General features: G+C 41.8%; 1 protein-coding gene and 1 non-coding gene across 5 annotated transcripts; both read left to right on the top strand.

The window, feature by feature from the left end:
* The first annotated feature begins 195 nt into the window (after positions 1 to 195).
* Positions 196 to 26,243, top strand: RC3H2 (ring finger and CCCH-type domains 2). 4 transcript variants are annotated; one of them, XM_066201449.1, is made up of 21 exons: positions 196 to 283; positions 7,320 to 7,616; positions 8,997 to 9,114; positions 9,562 to 9,795; positions 10,645 to 10,820; positions 10,924 to 11,124; positions 11,505 to 11,637; positions 11,877 to 11,995; positions 12,353 to 12,465; positions 13,043 to 13,351; positions 14,127 to 14,341; positions 15,278 to 15,705; positions 16,006 to 16,176; positions 17,285 to 17,440; positions 17,712 to 17,925; positions 18,091 to 18,175; positions 18,695 to 18,776; positions 18,919 to 19,053; positions 19,599 to 19,706; positions 20,093 to 20,222; positions 22,542 to 26,243. In XM_066201449.1, exons 2-21 carry the CDS (start codon positions 7,386 to 7,388, stop codon positions 22,655 to 22,657), a joined length of 3,474 nt encoding a protein of 1,157 aa, XP_066057546.1. In that variant the 5' UTR covers positions 196 to 283; positions 7,320 to 7,385; the 3' UTR covers positions 22,658 to 26,243. The 4 variants fall into 4 exon arrangements, with proteins under 4 accessions (XP_066057546.1, XP_066057545.1, XP_066057548.1 ...); XM_066201448.1 differs by having other exon boundaries at positions 20,093 to 20,241; positions 20,855 to 22,632; XM_066201451.1 differs by lacking the exon at positions 22,542 to 26,243 and adding an exon at positions 20,855 to 20,961.
* On the top strand, positions 11,303 to 11,416 carry LOC136299726 (small nucleolar RNA SNORD90). Its single transcript, XR_010723561.1, has one exon. It is a non-coding gene; the product is annotated as a small nucleolar RNA SNORD90 (small nucleolar RNA).
* Positions 26,244 to 26,537: the final 294 nt, after the last annotated feature.

Raw genomic sequence — 26,537 nt, 5'->3', positions numbered from 1 at the left:
CCCGCTTCCCCCTGGCGGCGGGGGGGGGGGGAGCGCGCCTGCCCCGCCGTCTCTATGGTAACTCCCTCCCTCCCGCCCGCCCTCCGCGCGGTCACGTGCGGCGGGCGGCGCGCGGCTCTCGCGAGAGCGGCGTGGCGGGGCGTGGCGGCGGTGCCGCTGTCAGCGCGATGAGGCGGCGCCGCCGGGGCTCCCGCCGCTGCCTCCGCCGGGCCGCGCGCCCGCCCCATGGCGCCTGAGGCCGGCACCGCCCGACCGCGCTCCGGCCGCCGCCCCCGCCCGGCAGGTACGCACCGCACCGCACCGTACCGCACGGCTCGGACCGGGCTGGGCGGGGGCGGCCGCCGCGGGGGACGCGCTGACCCGCCGGGGCCCCGCCCGCCCCCCCCCCCCTCCCGCGCCATCACGCACCCCGGTCGTTCCTCTGCCTCCCGGCGCTGCGGGAGCCGGGCGGGAGCGGCGGCGGGCTGAGCCCGTCCGGTGCGGCCCGGCGGGGACCGCAGGGGTGTCGGCGCCCGGCGGGCCCCGCCAGGCCGCGGGGCCGGCCCGGGGACCCGGGCAGCCATTTGGTGGCGGCTCCGAAATGACGGCGGGAGTAGGGCCGGGCAGCGGGAGCGGGAAGCCGGGCCCAGGAGCTGGAGCCGGCCCGGGTGCGGGAGCCGGGCCCAGGAACGGGAGTCGGGCCCGGGCCCTGGAGCGGCAGGCGGGCCTGGTGCGGGAGCGGGGCCGGGCTCGGGTGCGGCTGACAGCGGCCTGCGGACGGGGCCGAGCCGCGGGGGCACTGGCGGGGCCGCCCGGCCTTCCCGGCACCGGCCAACGGAGGCGGCAGCTCCGGTCCCCTCCCGGGCAGCCCCTGGGGGGCCGCAGCACCGCGCGGTCCGCGCTGAGCTGCCCCTCGGCACCGGAGCCATGGATATTCCTAGGCTGGAATGCTCATGGAGCTGCGCGTTGGGGTAATGGTGGGGGACAGGTCCTAGGACTGCACCCACCGTGTCGTGTTTTAAGCGTCTAAAACAAAACAAAAAAACCCACAAAACAACTGAGCAGGAAAAGCGTGTCCCGGTTCTGCTGATGCTCGAGGTGCACGGAGGGTTTCCAGTGGGAGTGTAGGAGTCAGCACAAAGCACAGGAAAGGCAGCGGAGTGGTGGGAGAGCGATGAGTGTCCAGTTCATCCAGGGTTCAGAGGTGAATGGCATGGATTTGTAACGAGGGAAAATAGTGACGAAGTTTAGACAGGCGACCAGGAGAATTTCTGGTCCAGGCCTGTTTCATTTCCATGCAAACTTAGAATTTTGTTTGGGTTTAATTGTAGTTCCTGTAGCTTCTCTTGTGCTTGTTCTCTCACGGCCATTAGAGCTACATCTTAATAATGAAACTAAAATTAAAGGCAGCACTTTGGATTACAGGGGTGTAAATTTGCAATTGTGGCAGAAAAAAAAGTATTTTTAAATGAGAAGCAACAGTACAGCTGTAAATCTTCTGAATCAAAATACTGTTCTTTGACCTTTGGTCTGTCCTAAACATCTGTGGAAATACTAGAAATTGAAACTTCTGTTGCTAGTATAAGTATTATTCCATGAAACACAGGAGTCTTAATTTTTGTAATTAATCACTTTCCCAAGACCTTCATGCCTTTTTAGTGAATTTTTTCTTGTTCCTGCATCGTAACCAAAGCTTTCCCCAGGAAAAGCTGGTTTTATTGTGTTGTATTTCTGTCTTGTTTGAGGTTGTGGCCATTTCTCTCAAAAACACTAAATTCTAACAAATTTTTAGTGTCAGTGCTTTTAGGTATCGCAAAGTGAACTTCTGGTCTTGAGTGTTGATCTCATTTATTTAAGGCTTTTTAGCTTTAAAATAGATAAAAGTATTTACATTATCCAGATGGTAATAGCTGTTAGCGTTTGCCGGGAGCATGGTGCATTTCCTTTGGTGATATTTTATATACCCTTGATGGGATGAATGTACAGGGTCTCTTCTTGCTGACTGGACAGCCCTAAGGAAAGGAAAAAAATTGTTTGAGGGCATCTTAAGGCATTCTGTACAACCTTTAAAAAGGTTTTCCAGCTCCCATGTTTTCTTGCCTACGTCTCAGAATAGAATTGGTATTTCATTAAAATTGTATAAAAATATTAAAATACAGAATTTTTCATCTAAAAAATTATAATTTATACATGGGAGTCACGTTAAAAAAAAAAGAAAAAAAAGCTTGGAGAGCTAAACCATACATGGGAGTCCTATTTACTGAAAATATTACCAAAAAGTTAGGAGTTCTACACTGTATCTCTTCTTGGAGTAACTGTGTCGAAGTGGGTTTGCTTAGAAATGGATTCCCTTTCTCCGCATTCAGACAGAGTTCAACTGATTTGGGTGGAATAAAAAACCCCAACAAATTCATTTATTTGCCCTTCAGTTAGTCCTGAAAAGTCAATACTGTTACAGAAGCTGAGTTGGTATCAGGCTGGTGGCAAGGACAGGCTCTCCTTTCAGGGACACCTAGGAAACACAAGGAAAAACCCACAGTGGCATTACATAAGTATTTAGGAAACTTTTAAAATCTACTACCGTGATTTGTGGGACCAGGGAGGAGCAGGTATGAGCTGCTGAGGATGCACTGGCTCTGGTGTTGGTCTGGGGGCTGTTAACCCTGAATTGAGTGAACTTTGGCAGCCACGAGCATAAATTTATATCGTACCCCTGTTGAGAGGAGTTATTCTTCAGCCACATGTTTTGAGGAGGCAGAGGGGATTCAAGCTTTGGTATTTTTTAACCAGTTTACAAGAGAATCTCGTAGGTGCTTTGGCAAAACGTGGTCTGGGTACGTGTAAATGTTCAGATCGCTATTTAGGACACAAGGAAGTGGAGTGGAACTTTCAGGGAAGTTCACGTTGGACACTGGTAAAAGGCTTTTCCAGGCACTGGAACAGGCTCCCCAGGGAGGTGCTTGTGGCACCAAGTCTGCCAGAGCTCCAGGGACACGTGGGGTAGTGTCAGATACTCCTGCAAAAAGCAGAGTTGGACATGACGTGTCCCTTCCCACTTGAGATTCTCTCTTGATTCTCATATGTCCCCAGGATTTCCATTGGTGACTTTTCTGGAGCTGCAGATAGTCGCAAGAGCATGAATGTTCAGCAAAAGAATTGTGTTGAAATACTGTATTTAATGGTCATTAGAGACTTTACATATAGAATTTCCACATGATGTAAAGAGATTTGCATGTGACGGGTATTGTGAAGTGTAGAAATGAGCAAGTCTGCTCAGCGAAGAGGATTTGTTTTAATTTCAAGCCATCATAGCTGAGTGATTCAAAGCTGTTACGGGGATGGCCCTTCCCTAAGCCTTTAATGAAGCCAGTTTTTTAGATCTGTGGATGATGGCTGTTGAAGAGCAATTAATAAAAGATTCTAGCCTTTCCAGAGAATGCATTAATACTGATAATTATATTACGCGATATGTAAGATTTTGACCCAGTCAGGATGCTTTCAGGAACTACAGAACTTAGGAAGGAAAGCTTGAAGAACCTGCCTCCTTGTAGTGCAAACCAACCATTAATCTGCATAAGTGAAAAATTTTAATGGAGATCACTTTTAAAAAGGAACGGAAATACCCTGATCTCTGCAGTCAGCATTAACAGCAAGTCAATATCAAGGACTCCTTAATTTAGTGATTAAAAATCAACTGAATTCTAAGATTTAGGCTTAAATCCACAGCAGGATTGTAATTGAACCTCAGTTGTGGAAATACCGTATAATTTCACAAGTTTCCCAAGTGTTTCCTTCATCTGTAGAGAAGCCTTCCCTTTGTTCAGCACTGACAGAATTATTCCCTGTCTCATTCTCACCCAAGCTCTGCTTATTTGTCTTTGCCTACGGCCCGCAAGGGACCTGATGGAGTCAGCCTGAGCAGAGCTGGTGCTGTGGGGGAACTGAATTAAGCCTTCAACCCTTCCTTTAAATAAAGGGTGGAACTTGCCTGTCTGCATTTTGGCAAATGCCCTGACTGAGCAGTGTGGGAGAGGAACAGACTAACAGAACAGCGTGATCACCTAAGCTTGGTTTCTTCAGGAAATCAGAATTGAATTGTATTTATCGTGTCCAGAGGTTATTGAGTAAGCATAATGGTTTAGATTAGTTGTAGAGAATGTCTTGGGATTAGGTAGCTAAAAGTTAATATAAAATTACTAAGGACGTCTAAATCTTACAACTTCCATCATTTGTAAGCTGTTTGAGGAAGGCTTTGAGGTTTCACCTATCTCCCACCCCATCTTCCAATTTCATCTGATAATTCTGTTCTAAAATGAGAAAATCAGTCAGTTACCATTGTTACTCTGGTCCATTGCAGCCACTGCTGCAGTAGGAAAATACTACTGTTTTAAAAACACAAAATCACTCAGCTGTACTGGTTTTTGTTATTATATGATTTCTGACCTTAGGCTTGTACGTTTCTCAGTTTGTCATCTGAAGTATTGTTTCTGGTAGGAATACTACAAAACTGACTGGAACTTCACTGTGTAATGATCTTTTAAGTAGCAACTGCCATGATTTTCAGACTGCTTCCTTGTATGTCTGGCCAGTTTCTGTATCAGCCATTTCTTTGGGATTTTGTTTTTGCAGGATGCTTCTACTTTGGCAGGGACAAGGAGCCCTGTGTAGTGTAGAGATAGATAACACATCTGCCAGAATGAACAGACAGACCAAGGGTAGTTGTTCTCATAGAGTGTACTGCCTGTTAAAAACAGAATCCAAAGGATTTTTAGTTCACCTTCTGGTTTTTTGCTCTCCTCCTTTGTTTGCTCAGTTTGGAGTGCTGGAGCAATTTGTTGTTCAAGAGGACATCCCTGAAATACATTGTTTCTGACAAGGAGCAAGAATCTATTAAACATTTGGCTTATGTTTTTTGTAGGAGTTGACATGGTAATTAGGAGTCATGAGATTGTTTTCCTACACACTGGGGTGCAAGAGTGGCAGGAGAGCTGGCAGGCTCAATAAAGTATGGAGATTCCTCCCTGTATGGCTGCTTGAAGTTCTGGGAGTCAAGAGCTTTTCCCAGCTGTTTGCTGGCTTAATTAGATTTTTTTTTTTTCCTGTCAAGAAATCTGAAGGTCAACACATGCTTAGTGGAATCTGTCATTTGGGATGATTAAACACCCAGAGACAGATCTTTAAAAACCAGTGGTGCACACTTGAAGGATCTGTTGTGTTCATTTCTACGCTGGTCAGGAAAACAACTGTATTTTAAAAGCTTGTAAACAGAGGTGGTTTCTTGCGAGTCTCTGAAGCACCTGTGGAAACCAAACGTGGGTATTGTCTCAGAGCAGAGATCCCTGAGATAATTAATGAGCAGTGTGGACACGGGGACTGTTTATTAGGAGCTCGTTAGTGACCAGCAGTTGAGCTCTCTGTGTACCAGCCTCTCCTTGAACTTTTCCTGTGTGAGTCATGACAGTCACACACTTCCCAGAGTGGTCGAGTTTGTGCTGTTACCTGTGTCTTGCAGGTGGAAAAGCCCCACCATCAGCCCTAGGTCAGCAGTAATGTTGGTGCTGGTATCTTAATGTTTCTGGCAGTGCTGCAGAAAGCTTTGAGCAAAGTGTTTATGGACAGGCTTTGCAGTTCTGTGTGTCTCTTGTCCGGCTGTTTTGGGCGGGAAGCAGATGTGCTAAAGGAAATTGGGGGATTCTTAGCAGAGGAATCAAAAATCTTCCTGGGCCTGTTGGCTCAGTGTTTGGCTTTATTCTTATTTGTTTTGCTTTTAAATTTCCTTGGTTAAAAGACTCATGTAGCAATAGCGTGTGAAAGATGTCCGGATTTGTCCATCCCTGCTAAAGCTTTGATTGTGCTTTCATAGAAGCCGGAGGAAAATCTGATTTGTCCAATACATGGGAATTTTCTGGCTTATGTTGGAAGTGTAACCTCAGCAGTTTGGTTTTGAGAGGTTCAACTTCCAGTTTGGTGTGTTTTACTTTGGGAATTCATTTGAGGCAAAAATTGCTACATAATATTGAAACACTCACTGAGATAAGGACATCTTGTACAAGTATCCTATTACTTAAAGGGCACTGAATGTTCATAGTACTAAATAGGATTTCTAAACAGATGGTCATAATTAACATAAAATACATCCACAGATAAGAGTCTATTTGGTCTTCTAGTAATTCTTCCATTGGTCTAGTACTTCAGCATCAATTAAACCATAGCACAGCCAACTATGGAACCGCAGTAAGGAGTTTCTGAATTTAAACACAGAGGGGAGATCTCAGCTTCCTCAGAACAATTACTTTTTTTCTGCCATCAGAGTAAAAAAAAATAGCATGCTAAACATGTAATTAGAACATTTTTTTATTTGCGTTTGTAACGAGCTTGCTCATAGCCTTGAAGTGACCCAACTGGTCTGCAGGTTGCCTAGAGAGCAAACACAGTGGCACATCACAGGCCAGGGTGGGGCTGTTCCCTCCGGGGTGGAGCTCTGAATGTAAATCGTGATGACAGAAAGCTTGGATGAGAACGGTTTCCATGAACTTCGGAGGCCTGGTACCTTTTTCAGGAATGTGACTTAATATAAGATACAACAACAATCTCCATAAAGCCGTATTTGCTTTGAAATACACTTACATAAACAATATATTTAGTACTGCTGCACAGAGTGAGACATTTCAAGAGACAAGGGAGCCATCTGAAGTTATTGCTTGCCTTATCATAGGTTTTGTCCTAAATACCTGGATTTTACATACATCAAAGATTTTCTTGCTGTGAATTCATGGGCATAGTTATATGTAAGGTAGAGACATGAAAAGCAAAATTGCACACAGCAATCTCTGCCCTTGAGTGCTCCAGTTCTTGCAAGAAAAGGTGGAAGTAACACGTGAATCATAAAACTAAAAACTAGTCTCTCATTCTTGTAGTGTTTTCTTATGGCTCTTGATATTTGTTAGTTGATTTGTATTTTACAGAAAGAGAAAATGTGTTTTTAAAAAAGCAAAGCTCGGTTTAGTTTGGTGTCTGATTAAGTCTGAATAAAATCTGCAGAAGGAAGACGTTCTATTTCATTTCAAATGAAAATAACATTTTAAACCACCCTCCCCCCCCAAAAAATTAATGCCATTTATTGTGAATAAGTTAAACTTATGACAGTCTGCATTAATTTAGTTCATGAGCCTTTTTTGGTACAGTTGTTAAACTAACAGAGAGTTGGGCTTTTTGAGTACTTCAGCATAAGGATTTGGTTTTGTTCTTTGTCATATTGAAATTGTGGTCTGCTTTTTTAATTAAGAATTATTCTAAATTGCCGGAAAGCATGTTTTAAATCCTCTGTTATTCACTTACAGCTGCCAAAACATAGTACAGTGAAATAATGGTCTGCTAGCCTGCTAAACAAGTGTCCAGCTTCCACAATGCCTGTGCAGGCAGCTCAGTGGACAGAATTTCTGTCCTGCCCAATCTGCTACAATGAGTTTGATGAGAATGTGCACAAACCCATCAGCTTAGGTTGCTCTCACACCGTGTGCAAGACCTGCCTGAACAAGCTCCATCGCAAGGCATGTCCTTTTGACCAGACTGCCATCAACACAGACATCGATGTGCTTCCTGTAAACTTTGCACTCCTCCAGCTGGTTGGAGCCCAGGTATGATTGAAGCAGCTCTTTTGTTTCGCCACTTCGTGTTGTTGCCTTCTCTGTGCCAGGTGCAATATGTGTGCTGCTCTTCCTTCCTTGTTTTAACCCAAATAAATGGTAAGGCTGAACTGTGCACTCTCTAGGAGTCCATGCATTCTCTAAAAGCAACTGCACCATTTCAGGGCCGTCTTCATCTTCTTCAGGGCCATGAAAACATGTTCTAGTTGTAACCTGAATTCTGATTTTAAAAGGCTCTTGAACTGTGACTGGAGAAAAATCCCCACTGGGAAACCGACAATTCTCTGTCCCAATTGTCAGTAGAATGAGTAAACCTGCAGACCGCACTTGTTCATCCTAGCCTTGTGAGAAATCTCGTTCCTAAATGTCACACATTTGGAAGTGGCTTTTTAACCAAGTTCCAGAAGTGTGTGTGTGTGTATAATTTTTTTAAAATATGCCTGATGATGGCTTTTCAGTTGGGTTTGCAGACACTGGCTGATCAGGCCAGGAATGTTCCCTGCGCTGTCTCGTAGCAGTGGCAAAACAGTGATTATATAATCAGTGCTGCACTTTATGGGGATTGAATAAGTCTGTTCCCCTTATGCTGATTCATGTGCTTTTTCATGTTACTCTCTCTCTCTACACCTTGGTGAGGCAGTAAGATGTTATTTATTTCACTTTCCAGTGTCCTATTACATGCCTTGACACAGCTATTGGTAATGACGCTATGTCAGTGTGGTTTTGTTTATGAAGTTCCTGTGTTCCTTTCATTTTTTTATGTGTCAGATCACTGTCTTGATCTTACAACATTTATTTTCATGGTCTCCTAACTTCTTGCGATGTATTTCAAACAATTAATTTATTATGACTAACACTCCCTCTGTTTTTCTTATCTGACCTTGTTAGTCTACTTCGAGTTTTTTTCCACCAAGTTCAGTTTCCTGCTTCTTCTCTTGGACAATTTCAGCATGCCCAAATGATGCTTAAATGATTTTAAACTTTGCTTTGTTATATTCTTGCTAGTTCATTTTGTCCTATAGCTTCTTTTGTGTGTCTGTAGTAAATCATGCTGATCTGGTGTACTGATCACCTTCTCAGATCTTGTGTTCTTCATCTGTTAGACCTTGGTTATTGTTCTCTACCCTACTTCTGTTTTTAAAGTGTTGAGCAATAACAAAACCCCTCTTTCATCACCCTAATCCTCATCTTGGGCCCTTTTTGTTGTTCCTTATGCCATGCACATGCCCTGGGTGGGTGCTGTGTTTCCCTGCTCTCAGAGCAGTGCACATCTGCAGTGTTATGTAATTAATGGTGATGTGGGTACCATCGGAGAGGTCAGCCAGGTGTATGTAATTCTTCTCCCCCTTCTTCCCCCTTGCGTTTTTTTAGGTACCTGATCATCAGACAGTAAAGTTGAGTAATGTAGGAGAGAACAAACATTATGAAGTAGCAAAGAAATGTGTTGAGGATTTGGCACTCTACTTAAAGCCATTAAGTGGAGGAAAAGGTGAGTCTGCTGAACAGTGGAATTTTGATGTAGCTTGCTTTTAACAGCATGGTGTTTTCAGCACTGATTGTAAATGTCAGTGAGATAATACTCTCATTTTTCTAATAAAATTGCCTTGTGTCTTTAAAAGCTTATTCACACTTGTGACACTTGTTTGTGGTTTTGTTATTTTCGGTTTACAAAATGCTCTATTTAATAATACTGCCTTGGGGCTGACTTTGTACTAAAGCTGAACTTTCCCCAAAGGACGGCTTTGATGTCAATTTAAGATTTTAATTAAAGTTCTTTTTGATAAAAAAATCACACAGAGTTGCCTAAGAGAAGGGAAGGTACCTGTGACCGATATCCAAGTCCTAGAGAAAGACATACAGTGTTAGGCATTTTTTTTGTCTCACTTGGATGAATTTATAAGAAGCACTGCTTTGCCTTTTCTCCCTTTCTGTGAAGGTGTTGCAAGCTTGAATCAGAGTGCCCTGAGCCGTCCCATGCAGAGGAAGCTTGTGACACTGGTGAATTGTCAGCTGGTGGAGGAGGAGGGTCGGGTCAGAGCCATGAGGGCAGCTCGGTCGCTGGGGGAGAGAACTGTCACAGAGCTCATCCTGCAGCACCAAAATCCTCAGCAGCTTTCTGCCAATCTTTGGGCTGCTGTCAGGGCACGAGGGTGCCAGTTTCTCGGACCAGGTAAGGGACCTGTACATCTGCAACAGAACATATTTAGCTTCACCTTTTCTTTACAGAAATGTTTTGAAATGTCTTCTGTTCAGTTGAAGATGTTCTGCGAGGAAGAGAGGAAAAGAGGGGGAAAAAAAAACCCCAAATAGTAGTAAAATCTTCTGGCTTAGTGTTTGGTTGTTTCCCCTGCCGCTCTATTAAATGTTCTTTGAAATTGGGAGGAAGTATTTGAAAAATCCTGGCAAAGAGGAGTCAATAAGCACACGCTGTGCACAGTTTGTAATGGAGCGTATCTGGCTGGCAGTACTGCTGCCTGTGATTGGAATTGAATAGCTGTCAATACAATCAGCCTAACCTCAGCTGCAGCATACTTTTGAAATTTATGATGATTTATACCTCTGATAGAAAACACTCATAGTTAAGAATGCAGCTAAAGCAAGCACAGAAATGTGGAACTTCTCTTTAAAATAGAAGTTGTCCTCTCTTGATTCCAGTAACTGTTGACAGCATTCCAGTACTGTTCCCATATTTATTACATAGATTCACGGTGTGGCATTGATGAGGTGTCCAAAAGGACAATTGCTACAAGACTGCACAGTGGAGAAAAGTACAAAAACTGCACTACTGCTGTGTTTATTGCTGGAAGTTAGTCTTAGCTGTAAGTTTGCTCTGCTTAGAGTAGTTCTAAATATTTCTTTTAAATTAGCTACTTCCTTAAAAAGCGCTTTTTTTTTAATAAAATACAAAGCAGTAAGGAATTAAATTCAGGATTATTGAGGTGCTCCTGCTTAGCTGTTCAAATACAGTAGCCCTGCTGTTTTCTGGAATATATTTGACTTTCATTTTTGTGTGTTAAAGCTATGCAAGAGGAGGCACTGAAACTTGTATTACTGGCACTGGAAGATGGCTCTGCACTCTCAAGAAAAGTTCTGGTACTTTTTGTTGTGCAAAGGCTGGAACCAAGATTTCCTCAGGCCTCTAAAACAAGCATTGGTCATGTTGTGCAGCTACTGTATAGAGCATCATGCTTTAAGGTAAAACACCACTGTTGTGGTTTGTGCTGTGCAGCTGTTATTTACGATGGGCGTAGAGATTTTTGGTTAAAGAGTGAATGTTTTAACTGTTACTGTTTATTAGGTCACTAAAAGGGATGAAGATTCTTCTCTGATGCAACTTAAAGAAGAGTTCCGGAGTTACGAGGCTTTGCGGAGAGAGCACGATGCCCAAATTGTTCACATTGCCATGGAAGCAGGACTCAGAATATCACCAGAACAGTGGTCTTCCCTTCTTTATGGAGACCTGGCACATAAATCACACATGCAATCCATTATTGACAAGGTTTGTCAAAGGGATGATTTTAGTATCTTTGTAGGATTAGTTTTGACTATTAAATGTTACAGTAAAAATCAAAGAACTCAGTGAATTAACTTTTTGTTCATAGTCTTATCAAATATTAATTAAAACGAGATTGAATTTTTTTTCCCTGATGTAGCATATTCATCATATGAAGTACTTTAATTAACTTTCTGGTGTCTTATGATGAAGCTTCATAGGGCAGATTCTGAGTTGAGAAATAAAATTTCTCTTCACTGATCCTCTCTATATGCCATCTGAAGACACTGTGTATTGCATTTAGGAACCAATGTCACGAATATCTTTTTAAGATTAGTAATTGACAGTTGTAAGATGCAGCACACTAATTTTCCCTTTATTTTCAGCTTCAATCTCCAGAATCTTTTGCTAAGAGTGTACAAGAATTGACAATTGTCTTGCAGCGCACGGGGGATCCTGCAAACTTAAACAGGCTGAGGCCTCATTTGGAGCTCCTGGCAAACATAGATCCAAATCCAGGTATGCAAATCAAGCTTTTTAAACGTTCCTTGGTATTCTTCATATTTAGCAAAAGAAATTAAGATGATAACCTCCATTCCTGGTTTCAAAATTCCTATTAATGAACATAATTAACTCTTCTTCAGGGCTTTCTGAGTTCTGTCCTAGTACCTGGTGTTGTAAAGTAATACAAGATATGCCTGGTATTTATGATACTGGAATTATTGACAGAGTAACAACCCTGCTTTTCATAATTTTAGATGCAGCATCCCCGACATGGGAGCAGCTGGAAAATGCAATGGTCGCTGTAAAGACTGTGGTCCATGGGCTGGTGGATTTCATTCAGAATTACAGTAGAAAAGGCCATGAAACTCCACAGGTAACCAGACTTGATCATTGCATTATGTCCTAATGTACGTTTACTGGGAGATGCAACTTTGAAAAATTACTGTTGATTTGAAATATTCATGGCCTTTCCTGTGGGATAATGGATGATACTGTTATTTACTGCATTCAGATTTTGAGAACCTGACATTTGTGAATATGGAATGCAGCATAGTGAAATCCACACAAGGACAACTTAGCCCCTCAACAAGGAACGTCCTTGTTTTTCCGATTAAAAATGCAAAAACATACCATGGATGTATTTTCTGTATTTTAAGCCTACTTTTATGTGGATGTCTGATAGATGGTAAGAGGAATGTCTTTGGTTTTTTGTTTGTTGTTCTTTTTTAAGCCACAACCAAATAGCAAATACAAAACAAGTATGTGCCGAGACCTTCGACAGCAAGGGGGGTGTCCAAGAGGAACAAACTGTACATTTGCTCATTCTCAGGAAGAGCTTGAAAAGTGAGTGTGGGAGACTTTTTCCTTTTTCTTTCTTTTTTTCCTCCTTTTAATTTAAATCCAAGCAATCTACAGAGATTCTTGAAAACATTCCCTTCCATACATTCATTCATTTGGAGGGATTTGTGACTCTTGACAATTCTTTATACGAAATTAAAGATGCAGCAAAGCAATGTCTGCAGACTAATTCCAGTTTTATTTTGCCCCATATGAGGTAAAACTTCCTTTCCTGCAACTGAGTCTCAGCTCAGTGTCTTTCAAGGACTGGTTGTGTTACCTACAAGAGAGAATGTTAATTACATTTTAATTGATTAGGGAGTGAACTGAGTTATTGAACAGTGTGCAGCTCTGCATTTTTGAAGCTGTTTTCACCCAAATGCATTTTCAAAAAACTGCAGAATGGGTCTTACAAGATGAGGGATGATTTTGGGTTCCAATTGTTGAAAATAAGTGTGTAACTTTTTGGTGTCATGTTCTCTCAATCCCTTCTTTTTGGTAGTTTGGCAAATCCATTAATCTTCACAATGAGCACTTTTTATACCACCTTGTCTTTCGTGTGTTTGCACGTGTTTGTTTGTAGATACCGCTTGAGGAACAAAAAAATCAGCGCAACAGTGAGAACATTCCCCCTTCTGAATAAAGTTGGCGTCAACAGCACCGTCTCAACCACAGCGGGGAACGTGATCTCTGTCATAGGAAGCCCTGAGGCAACGGGCAAGATGGTGCCAAGCACTAATGGAATAGCTAATCTAGAAACTGGGGTGCCCCAGCTGATCCCCCGCTGTGCAGACACCTCCCTGAGGGCTCTGGAGAACACCAAGAAGGGAGGGAAGACTGGAGCCAATGGCCAGAACGCTTCTGGGTCCCCCACTGAATCACTTCCTGAAAAGTAGGTGACTTTTTTGACATCAAGACAATTGAACAGAACATTCTGCTTTTAGATTATCTAAAATAATAAATCGGGTTTGTGGGTGGCCGGCAGATGCTGAAGTGTGGTCCTGGCTTGCAGTAATTGCTGGTGCTGAGCGGCTGCAGAGCTGTGTAAGGTCTTGCACTGCAGGGCAGGTACAGTCACACAGAGCCTGTGGGTTCTGGGGGTCAGAGCCAGCACCTGTTCTTTTAGCTGGTCAATACTCCTGTGCAATGTAGACAAATCTCTCCCTTTATCTCTTACTCAGTTGTTCTCAGCCTGGTATCTTAACTATTGTTAGGTTATTACGTAAAAATAAAAAGTTATGGCATGCAAATTATATACTTATTACATATTTTGGGTTATTATGTGCAATAAATTGTACTCAAAATTTGACATTTCCTAAAACCAAGAAGGATGCACAGAGCATGCATTTCCTCAAAACTTTCTGGTTTTGGGGTTTTCACTTGACACTTCTTAGATAATTCACAGGAAACACTGAGTCTCCAAACAGCTTTTCAGGGCCTTTGTCTTGACCAGAGTACACTTAGAAGGGTATCAAAACGTTTATTCCCACTTTGGAGTTCTCCTAGGAGAAAGTCTAAAATGTAGCATCAGTTTGGGGTGTGAAAAACAAAATTCCAGAGGAAATGGCAAGGCCCAAATTTCCGTGTTACATGGGAATGCACACAAAGAGGTGACTGACTGAAATGAGTGAAGATCTGCTTAATGATTTCTTGGTTATCCTTTTCAGTAAAATTGGTTCTCCACCCAAGACTCCTGTCAGCCAGGCAGCAGCTACCTCAGCTGGTCCTCCTAATATTGGAACAGAAGTTAATTCTGTGCCTCCAAAATCCAGCCCGTTTGTTCCCAGAGTTCCCGTCTACCCTCCACATTCTGATAATGTTCAATATTTTCAAGATCCCAGGACTCAGCTGTCATATGAAGTTCCACAGTACCCACAGACAGGTGAGTGAGACGAGCACTGATTAAAAAATAGCTCTGAGCTTTCCTCTGGAAAAAATAATTTTTGTGTCTGTTTTGTCGATGTCTATTTTATTTTATAGTTATTAAATATCAGCTGAATCTTCACTTAAGGGAATACTAATCCTGTTAATTGCTGGGTATGCAAGGGACTTGCAGTTTGCTCCCAGTGTTGGTGGTTCTTGCCTTTGTGTGCTGTGTGTTATGCAGCTTATACTTCAGCCTCCAGAAAAACTTGACCCTCAAGGTCTTTCATCTGCTTTTTCCTTTGTTAGCATTTAATTGTTTTTATTTAGGCTTGCTCTTGCCATGGCCTATCCATGAGGGTATCCCTGGGCAGGATTCAGAGGCAGAGCATGCTTCTGCTGGGAGGCTTACATGTCTTTGTGCTTGCTCAAATGTTTTCTAAAGGTTCCAGTTATCTTTTTAGGTTGCACTGTGAGTGTTTATATTCAGGCAAACCGTTGTGGTTTATAGCACTGAGTCATTCACAAGCTCTCAAAAGGTAGAGAGATGTTCAGGCAATCCTCTCAAAAGAAAGAATAAGTCAAGTGTGAAATGGTTATTTATAGATGTTTTACTTTTTAGCAATATTGATTTTTATTTTAGAGAGAACTGTTTTAACTTCCTATATAAAGAATTGCTGAGGAGCCTGTGTTTTCAGTTACATAGTTACACCACAGTACATAGGAGCAATATTTTCCAAACTGGGTCCAGTTGGTGAGGGGCCAGCACTGCATCTGCAAGTGTGATTGTCATACATGAAATGTTACTTTAAGAAACATGGTAGGGTCATTAAGAGGTTTGTGAAGTGTGACTTCTCATTCTCTAAAGGTACTTAGCAATGCTGTTTACAGTTTTAGAAGGTGTAAAGTTTGGGGTCATGGCTGCATTAAATAAGGCTTTTTTCCGATTTTTAAGGCTATTATCCAGCACCTCCAACAGTACCAGCTGGTGTGGCTCCCTGTGTTCCTCGCTTTGTGAGGTCCAACAACGTTCCAGAATCCTCCCTCCCACCTGCTTCCGTGCCATATGCCGATCATTACAGTACATTTCCCCCTCGGGATCGACTGAACTCTCCCTACCAGCCTCCTCCTCCGCAGCCCTATGGACCAGTCCCTCCCGTCCCCTCTGGAATGTACGCTCCAGTCTATGACAGCAGGCGCATCTGGCGCCCGCAGATGTACCCACGGGATGATATTATTAGGAGCAATTCTTTACCTCCCATGGATGTGATGCACTCATCTGTCTATCAGACATCGTTACGGGAGAGGTACAACTCTCTGGATGGGTATTACTCGGTGGCTTGTCAACCTCCAAACGAGCAGAGGACTGTGCCTTTACCAAGGGTAAGTGAGAGCCAGGAAGGGAAGGCTCTGTGCAGAGTTGGTTCTGAGGGTCGTTACTGGAAAGTTGGTAAATAATTGGCATAGACCTGTTTATTACGGTGATCGAGACATGTGACTTGGACAAAGTTCTTGTTTTGTTTTTAACTTTAAAATGGGCAAAACAGACCACTGTAGTGTGCATCAGGGCCAGATGCCCTTTGCCTCTTTAATGCCCATGTATGTTGCTTGAATAAACTGCATATCTAAGATTTGAGTTGCCATACATGATGGGATATCCAGTCCTGTATTTACTCTTCCTAGGAGCCTTGTGGTCATTTGAAGACTGGTTATGATGAGCAGCTGAGACGGAAGCCGGAGCAATGGGCACAGTACCACACCCAGAAAACTCCTCTGGTATCGTCAACCCTTCCTATGGCAACACCATCTCCAACACCACCTTCTCCTCTCTTCAGTGTAGATTTCAGCACAGAGGTGGGAAGCCAGAGAACCTCTGTTTTCCCTTCCTGTTTCTCTAAGATGCCATTTAATATTTCTAGTAAAGATTTTTCTACCTGCCATGTATTATTCATAAAATGAAGTTAATCTTCTGGAAAAAGGAAAGTGATACCTAGTAATGATGCAGTTCGGTTTGGTATTGAGGTGACACTAAACATGACTGCAGAAAAAAGGTCAAGAAGTGAAGTGATTCAATTCAGCCTCACTAAATGAAATGTAATTTTACTGAACTCACTTTGTGAACCTCCAGGTTTTTGTGTAGGGAACAGGAGTTGTGTTTCCCATTAAAAAATCCATTGCCTTTGATTCTCCAAATGGCTTTGATTTCATGAGTAGTCTGAATCAAACTTCAAGTGCTTATCAAGTCCCAAGGAATGCATTCCCTTAGAAGTGGCAAGAGGCATTGGTAGGACATTGTGTACTTCTGTGATAAGTGCTGTAAAGAAGGAGAGAAGCTCAAGAAATAGCAATAGTGCACTTTTGAAGAAAAGAAAAGAAAAGCCTTAAAATATTTTATTCTATCTCTCTAAATTAGATGCATCCAAGAAACTAGCTTGAAAACCACTGTGCCAAGCTGTGGTTTGACAGTTTTGTTGGTGATATTTGAGATGTTAAGAATGATTATTCAGATCAGATCTTGCAGGTGTACCTGAAGTGCCTTATGCATGCATTCCAGGTGGATCAGGATTTAATCATTTTCACCCAGGTTGGAGGGTTGTAAGTTGTATTTCTATTTATCACTGGCTAATACATGAAAGGAAAATGCATGGCTTCCTCTCAGTTAAGTTACTGTAGATATTTGCCTGAAGAAACCTGACACTAACACACATTCCAGTCTCTCATCTTGGCAGGTCAGGCAGTTATTTGTATGGCAGAGTTTGCCCTCTGACAGCTGCCAGGGGCACTGGTTTAAAAATTGACAAAAACAGCTTATGTTGTCCCCAATTTAAGTCTTGAATACAGCTGGAATTCCTTGATTGACTTTTGAGATACATTTACTGCTATTTAATTAAATTATCTTCTCATTTTAAAACTGAATTCCCTGTTTTTATTATTCACTGCTTATTTATTCCCTTTTCTGTAGTTCTCAGAGAGTGTCAGTGATTTGAGTGGAACTAAATTTGAGGAAGACCATCTGTCTCACTATTCACCGTGGTCTTGTGGCACTATTGGCTCTTGTATAAATGCTATCGACTCAGAGCCCAAGGATGTGATTGCCAATTCCAATGCCGTGTTAATGGTAGGGGTTTTCTGCATGTTCTCTCATTAGTGTGATGATCCTTACATGCTGAAGTGTCTTCTGTTTGGTTAAACCAGCCTTTTTTATTAAAAAGAAAAAGGTGATAGCTTCCATTATTAGTATTTTAAAGTAGTTCTGCTCATTTCAAATTGTTTAGAATATCCTTTCCCAGTTTTCTAAATAGGCTACAATAATGAGAAAGTTACTGGCCAGCTGAAGATGTGCATAAGCTCAAAGGAGTCCACGTATCTCATGTCTCCTAAATATGCAGGATTTGGACAGTGGAGATGTTAAGAGGAGAGTGCATTTATTTGAAACACAGAGAAGGGCAAAGGAGGAAGATCCTATAATCCCGTTCAGCGATGGACCCATCATCTCCAAGTGGGGTGCAATCTCCAGGTCATCCCGCACAGGTTACCACACAACAGATCCAATCCAGGCCACTGCTTCCCAAGGAAGTGCTACTAAGCCCATCAGTGTATCAGGTACAAGTTCAGACTTCATGTGACAAAAATTCATCCCTCATACACACCACGAGCATTTCATCCCCTTTATGCATACTGCAGCCCTGAAATGCAAAGAGCTAAAGAATGTGTGTATCCCACTGAAGGGCAGAGGAGACGGTGAAAGCTGTCTTAATTCTTTTGCAGATTATGTCCCTTATGTCAATGCTGTAGACTCAAGATGGAGTGCCTATGGCTCAGATTCTGCCTCCTCAGCACGTTACGCGGAACGGTACGGACTCCTTCCCGAGCTCTGTTCGCAGCTTTTTCTGTAGCTTGCACTTCTTCAAAGTCCTCAGTGTGTGTGGGGGGAATCTGGAATGTCTATTAATAGACATTCTTAATTTTAAAGTAAAAGAATTTTTACCTATCCAGCATAAAGCCTTGGAAAAAACTAGGTTAAAACTTGTGTAGTCTTTAATACTTAATGCAGTTAATAGTGCGCAATTACTAGCAGGGTATCCCTTGAGAGACCCGTCAAAGAACTGGAGTCAGGTACTGCCAAGCTGTCATGTCAAAAACTTGAGTAGTTTCAGGTTTTTTTACCACATCTTACCCATGTGTAAAGTAAGGATGTTTGCTGCATACAATGCCTTGAAGTATTATGAGCCACAGTGAAGATGAAGAACACATTGTCTGCTTCGCATCTAGTTTCTGTCCAAAAATCCAAAACTGATAGACGAATGAAGTTATGGGATGTTTGATTTAGAGAACTTGTTTTTAATTCCTAGTTTTGCCTTTTCTTTTAAAGGGACAGGTTCATAGTTACAGATTTGTCTGGTCACAGAAAGCATTCCAGCACTGGAGATCTACTGAGTATTGAATTACAGCAGGTAAGACCAGTTATTATACCACGAGGGTTTTTTAATTTAAATTGTTTAGTAAAGTGCTTTTAAATAAATTTTATTAATGTAGCTGTCTGACTGCACATGCTTTAGGTGTAATGTTTGGTAACTGAGCTGTTTCTTTCCTTAGGCCAAAAGCAACTCCTTACTCCTTCAGAGAGAGGCAAACGCACTTGCCATGCAGCAGAAGTGGAATTCTCTAGATGAAGGCAGTCGTCTTACCTTAAACCTTTTAAGCAAGGAAATTGATTTGAGGAATGGTGAGGTAAAGAAAGGGGTAATTGGGATGAAACAAATCTTGGAGGGCGTTTATATATATACGGAAGCGCATGAATTTTAACTAAGAGTTGAAACTTAGTTTTAACACTCCCAAATATTTATAGCACATTCTGCAAGTTAAGTCACTTTTGTTGCACTCAGTTATTTCCCTGAGATTAGGCAGGTGCACCTGCTATGCTGCTGCTCCAAACATGCACTTACCAAGTGGGAAGAATGTGACAGTCATTTTCATGCAATCATTAGTTTTTGTCTACTTGTACATGTTATAAATCTAAGCATTTTGTCAATGGACTCAAATTTCTTTAGTGTTCATTTTATCTCTCTGTTTCAGTACTTTACTGTGATTTGATTTAGCCTTGTATCCTATGTTGTCTGTGCCTGAAGTTCATTTTTGTCTGACTAGCTCTCTTGTATTGTAGAAATGTTGTGTGCTGGAAATGCATCTTCTGTTTTCACTTCAATACTCCAGTGTTGTGTGAAGCCAGTGAAAAGCCAACTTGATGCTTAGAGAACATATTAATTCTTTTTTAGGCTGATTATCCTGAAGACTGTGCAGACACAAAGCCAGACCGAGACATTGAACTGGAGCTGTCAGCCCTCGATACAGATGAACCTGACGGGCAAGGTGAACAGATAGAAGTGAGTAGAAAAATCTGCGCCTAAAGAGGTCACTGGGTCTTTTCTTTAGTCTTTATCGATTAGTATGTTTTTGGTTTTAGTCCTAGTAATGGCATCCATTATTTAGCACCTGGGGTCTTGTACTTCTCACTCAGATACCTGGCAGGTAATACTAATGAAGTTAAAAACAGCTCACAGTTAACACTGCTCTTGTCACTCACAGCCACCTTTGAATAATTGGCTTTTCCTTTAGTGAAATGTGGCAGACATTCCAATAGTATGGCATAAAATTAAGGAGTCGTATGACCAGACTCCCGTTTCCATTGGCATAATGTAGTGGAACTTAATAGGCAAATGTAAAGCTGGTAGGGACAGAGCTGATGGGCTTTTCTCCTTTTCTCTTGTAGGAGATTCTGGACATACAGCTAGGGATTAGCTCCCAAGAGGATCAGCTGCTCAATGGAACAACCGTGGAGAATGGGCATCTGCTAAAGCAGCACCAGAAAGAATCTATGGAACAGAAGAGACAAAGTTTAGGTGAAGACCTTGTGATTCTGTGAGTGTTAGACAAAACAGCAGTGTCTGCCAGTGTTAGACAAACAGAAGCATCAGAATAGTGGAAGCATGGTTGTGTAAGGATGAACTACGTACCTGCTCAGACTTGGATTAGACACCTGCATTGTTTGTACATGGTGGAGTGAGAAGAACCTGTTCAGAAATAGAATTAGGCCACAAAGCTGGAAGTCCCAGGCTGGTACCATTGTTCGTATGCATCGTTGTAATCGTACACACTGAAACGTGTCACAGCTGTTCAAAATACCTTTCACAGTCAGTAAGCAAAAAAATGCAGAATATTTTTATAGTTAACAGAAATTAAGAAAAAACTTCAAAAGGTTAAATGACGGACTGTTTGCACAAATCTCCGTGGAGAGGTAGATTTTGAAATACACTAATTTAGGTTTCTATGTTCTGTAGTCTTTAATGAGTAAAGCAGCCTTTGAAAATGAGGCAGACTACTTTAACACACCTCGAGCGTACCATTCCAGAGGAAGATGTTTAGCCTGTTGCTAAAAATGAGTTTGTCAGTATTTATTTAATGCACACAATTCAGTTCCGGATACTTGTGCATGTCCTTGTTTAATATTTGTGTAACTTATTTTTCTCCTCAGGGAGGAGCAGAAAACAATCCTGCCCGTAACTTCTTGCTTCAGTCAGCCGATCACAACATCTGTTAGCAATGCAAGCTGCCTGCCCATCAGCACATCAGTCAGTGTTGGCAGCCTCATTTTGAAAACTGCTCACATTATGTCTGAGGATAAAAATGACTTTTTAAAGCCTGTTGCAAATGGCAGGATGGTTAACAGCTGAAAGGCATTCATCTTTCCAGCTTGTGACCACACCATGGAAGCATTTACACTAGCTTTTTATATATATAATATATATTATATAATGTATATTTTTTTTAAAAAAAATAATATTGGGGTCATGCATTTCCTGTGGACTCTTTGATACTTCAAGCCCCTCTCGCATTAGCATTCTGAAGAAAAAAAAAAAACTTACTTTAGTAGGGTAAGGCGTTCACTTTCCACAAATGAATGGAATTTGGACATTGTTTTACTTAAGCTTAAAGCAGCTTTTTATGAGTTTGTAGCAATCCGGTGCGGTATCTGAGCCATTCTTGTTGAAAATGGCTTCTGTAGAAAACTAACAACTCAGTTATTTAAACTAGCAGGATCCTACGATGATACATCTAGTGAAAGGAAAACTAACTTATTTGTCTCTATTTTGTTTCACGAGAGAAGAACTTTTGTCTTGTTGCAGCTGCTTTTTCTTTAGTTGTGGAACTTTGCATGGAGTCTTGTTTCCGGTTGGAAGACTGAGAGGTGGAGATTTGGACTTGAGGCTTTTACAGGGTTATCCCACCATTAGCTTTGCACTGCTGTGTTATTTGCAGGTCTGTGGGGCAGTGCTTTGCTGCAGCTTTTGGTTTCCATTCCCCCCCAGTTTACGCTTTAGTACTGTAGGTACACATGCACAGGCTACTTGTCCAAGTAAAGTTATCAGAAGTAAATCAAGTGCCTAAGTCCTCCAGCTAATGTACTAGGTATTGATTTCCCCAAGCTATACATGGAACAATTTTCAACGATTTTGAGAGGTTATGCACTAATGTAACAGCAACTTTAGGGTTTTTTTTCTTCTTCTTTTTCTTTTTTTTTTCATTAATAGTTCTCAACTTGGAGATTATAGGATCCAGATGACTTGGCAAAAAGTATCAGGTGCTCTTGGCTTTCCTTTGAAAACCCTGTATCTAGTGTTTGCACTGACTAACAAGATGGTATTGCTGTTTTTTGTACTGTTTTGTTTTAATTTAAACTAAATATTGGGAATTTAAGGTGGTTGTAATTACCTTTGTTAAATGTTGTTAATCATAATCTTGTATTCAGGTTTAATTTTTGTTTATTCAGTGGCAACTTATTTTGAAAGACCTTGAAAATACAATGAGAGAGCATTATCTGACCTTCAGAGTGCTGAAAACTGTATGAATTTATGCCCTGTTAAGAGGTGACTGAGAATCATGTTAGACTTGTTAACTGAAAATTGGTTTTCATAAATACACATGAACTAGAGCCCTGGGCATATTTTTTTTTTGAGAAGCTTAAAAATCCACTTTTTTTTTTTTTTTTTCTTTTAAGAAAGCAGGACTCTCCCTCCTGATGATTACTATCTTTCTTGTTTGTCCTCTTACTTTTCTTTGTGACAAGTTTTACATTTTTTTATGTTTTTATTAACTTCTGTGAAGTTGTTTACTCTGAAAATTGTACTGGAATATTTTAAGCCAAGCTGATCTTTCACCAGGTGTACTGCATGTAAGGGCTTTTCCTGCTAGCAAAATGCTTAAAGAGGATCATGTTACTGGTCGTCTGAGTTGTTATTTTACAAAATCACAGCTATGTGGTCGGGTAAGATTTTGATAACTGTTTTGTGCACGCTTCTGGGGGGTGGGGGTTGGCATTTCCCTGAGGGTTACTGATTAGACTAAGTAAATATTGGTGTTTGATATCTCTCCTAACGAACCTGTCCATGAAATAATTACGTTGTAAATATACCTGCAAATCCAAGGGTTAGTTTTGATATTCTGGTGTCAGTATGGAAGATCTTACACATCTATTTACTACTCCAATGTCAAGGAATGTATGTAGAAAAACAGTCAAGTAGTTTTTTCTTAGTTTCCTTTGGCTGTTGCTGTACCTTCTCCAGCCAGTGCCACCTCACTCTAGGGTTAGACTGACGCTTCTTTCACTCGCTACGTGAAGTGAATGGATACAAGAACCAGACCACCTTTGTCACCTTAACTTATTTCCTATTGATGTTAACTTTAACTTAGAATGTTAGACATAAATATGATTGTTGTATATTTTATACCAAGACCATTCTGTAAATATGAATTTATATTACTTTTGAAATGCTTCTGAGATACTATTATTTGCTGTACAATGTAATTCCAAAACAGATATGCAAACAAGTATGTCTCTTTCATGGATATTTAAACAGTGAGATCTTCCATGTTGAAGGTGATGTAATTTTTTTAAAAGATTTTTAAATTTTAAATTGCTATTTTGTTACAAAAATAGAGAAAATATAAAGGTTTGAGAAGTCCTTATTTGCCCTCAGGGAAAGAGCCCTCTGTGCACCAGAACTCCACAGAACATCTTCAGCATGATCTGAGGGTGAATATATACTACATAAATTGATTGTGTATTTACCTTAACTTTTTAATTTTAAAATGGCAATTTTAAAAACTTGGTTGTGCTTTGCTGGAGGGGGTTGGGATAAGCTGCTTACACACATTTGCCTGTTTGTCCAGTGGAATGACATAAGCCTGACATATTCCTGCCAAGGTCTTGGCGTATTTAAGAACAAGTGTATCTCTAGACTCTTGTCTGCAGCAGGAGGTCCCGTGATAGAGCAGTTCTCTAGGATGACCATACACTCGATACGGAAAGTTGATTCTCAACTGAGGCTAGAGTTTTCTAGTTGAATTTTTAACCTATAATGACAGGCAAAAGAATTATTTGGGGGTTTAACAGCATGCCGGCTTTGTCTTACAGTTTAACACTGACTGTGTGGTTTTTGCCATGAAACTAATGCCCTCCAGTGCCCTGACAGGGAGAAGAAGCTGCAGGTGGGAACACCTGGCTCTGGCTTCCTTCTTTGTTGAAGTTTCAGCCCTTGACCCTTTACAAACAAGTATGTATTCATTTGTTAGTTGCAAATCAGGTGCCTTTGGGCTATGGAAGGGCTTATTTTCTGACACGGAGAGAGTGACTTACCTTTGTGTGTCAATAGCAGTGATGCCCATTTAGGTTTGGGCCGAATTTACTGTGCTGTCAGAAAAGAAGGCCCGGAGCAGATCGGGGAAAGAGTTTGGCTCTTTTGCTTTGCTTGGACAAGCATTTTGGGTTGGTTTGGTTTGGTTAATTTTTTTTTTTTTTTCTTTTTTTCCCCATTAGGGGTACAGCAGGGATTTCACATGCAAGAGAGACGGGAATTATTAGTATCTAAGTTAATTGTGTTGCCTCACTACCTGGATTCATTCCTTGGTTTGCCTCATTTCCCACATAGGTCTTAATAGAGACTAATGCTTGTGCTGGGAGAATGCTTGTGTGAGAAAGTAACTATCTGTACATTCTTAACATATACTTAGAGCAGAGTGATTGCCCTGCTACTGATATTTTGTTCCTGTAAACAGGTGACAAGAAATGAATCTTAGTGTTTATGCAGATTTTGCATTGTAGAATGTATACTAGACCCTTCAAAGGCAAGGTTAGACTCTTTGCAAAGCAAACTGGCGTTGGTTCTTGGTAGTCTAGTACAGGGACACTAAAGTTTGGCATTTGATTTAGGAAAACAGTTGTACACAGCTGATTATGTTAAATAAGCTCTTAATTAAGCTCTTTGTAGAAGTCTAATTTGGAAGGTTTTAGTGCTTTGATAACTCAATTGAAATTTTAATTTCTCCTGTACTCAAGAGCTGAATGCTGTTCTTGTATAATAGTGTACTAGGCTGGATGAGGTACAAAATAATGCACAGTGGTCAGAAACAGCTGAGGAAAGAACGCTTAAAATAACTCAATCTAAACTCAGAATAGTTCCAAACATTGGTTTTGTTTGCTTTTTTAAAGCACAAGTTGTCAAGTTGTACCTGTTGCTGTACATAAACACTGTATGCCAGCAGCTCCTTGATCATATTTGTGAACAGACTTTTCATTAATTATTAGACTGGTATTAAAGGAAGGTGTTGAATTTGAGAGTGTAACAAAATGAGAAATGATCAGATGATCTATAGGATGTAAAAGTCCATTTTTACGTTGTAGTTTAATCCCTTTGTTAGGAAGTTCCCTCTCATTGAGGGACCTCTTCTGCAAGCAGAACACAATAAATGTGCTTTTTTAAATGGCCCAATTTCCCAGTATAAATGAACAGCTGACTTTGGCAGTAGTCATCCCCCTGCATCTCTTTGCTGGCAAGGGAGCAGGACAAGGGGGCAAAAAAAAAAACCCCAAAACTGTCACTGATGAGATGAAACAAATCCAAATAATCATAGTGCCCAATGCCCAAACACAATTCTACACCCCATTATTTAAGGATGCTTGTGGAAGCTTTTAATCACTCAAGATTTTGCTGTAAAAGCTGAAATAAAGCAGAGCCTGGCTGCGTTTCTTACTGCCAAAAGCCAAGGTCATTTGCACATAGCCCATGGATTTCTCCAGAGTAGATCTCCGTTACCCAAGGCATGGGAATGCATGCGTTTTCTTAGCTGGGCAAACAAGTACATTATACAGTAGTTGTGATACAACACACGTGGCTTTGATTTGTACTGCACATACCCACTGTACAGCCACTCCGAAGTATTGTGGTTAGCTTGCAGCATCTGCTGTCGCATTGATACTGTTTACTGCGTATTCTTTTCCCTGGAAGTTTTAAAGAAAATTTTTTTTTTCTTGTTGCATTGATTACATTTTATAAATTTGCTTAGCTGGAAAGTTTGGGAAAAGAGGCCTGTTTGTCAATTGTACAACCGATTGTGAAGCTCTAGTGTGAATATTTTTACGTCTGTATTAGACATTTTCTTTGCAAATCTATTGTTCGATTGAAATGTAAATGAAATAAAAGATGGTGTACACCCATCATGTATAAAGCAGGCACCATCGCTACGATGGATTTAATGCTCATTTTTATGGCGCATTCTCAGCTTCTATTTAAAACTATAATTTAAAGAAAAAAAAAATCTGTAAAATGAAATGGGGATATATGGGGGAGTAAATTCTATTCCGTTTATTTCGGTTTTGATTCCCAATGGTAATGTTTCCCTTCGTGTTAGAGTAGGGGGGCCCCGGCGGGGCCCGTGTGTCGCTGTAGCACTGACGTGCAGAGGTTGTAGCTTTGGCTGGGCACGGATAGAGCATCCCGGTTCGGTGTTTGAGAGACTCGATGGAAGAAGTTTGCAGTATTGACATGTATTTGCATGCACGAATAAAAATTATTTGTCCACCTTAACCGGGGCTGTTTGTTTGTCGTCCCCGGGGGCTGGGGAGGTCCGGGGGGAGCGGGAGGGAACGGAGCCACTGCGGGGAGCGGGGCCGGGCCGGTGTCGTTCCCTGGGCGGGCGGTCCCGCCGTGTCGGTGCCGTTCCCGTTCCCTGGGCGGGCGGTCCCGCCGTGTCGGTGCCGTTCCCGTTCCCTGGGTGGGCGGTCCCGCCGTGTCGGTGCCGTTCCCGTTCCCGTTCCCGTTCCCGTTCCCTGGGCGGGCGGTCCCGCCGGGCCGGCCCGGGCCCGTCTCCGCCCCCGGCCG

This window comes from Chamaea fasciata, unplaced genomic scaffold (assembly GCF_029207755.1).
Source record: "Chamaea fasciata isolate MVZ Bird 193981 ecotype frontalis unplaced genomic scaffold, bChaFas1.0.hap1 SCAF_20, whole genome shotgun sequence".
NCBI lineage: Eukaryota > Metazoa > Chordata > Aves > Passeriformes > Sylviidae > Chamaea > Chamaea fasciata.
This window is presented reverse-complemented; position numbering and strand designations above follow the sequence as displayed.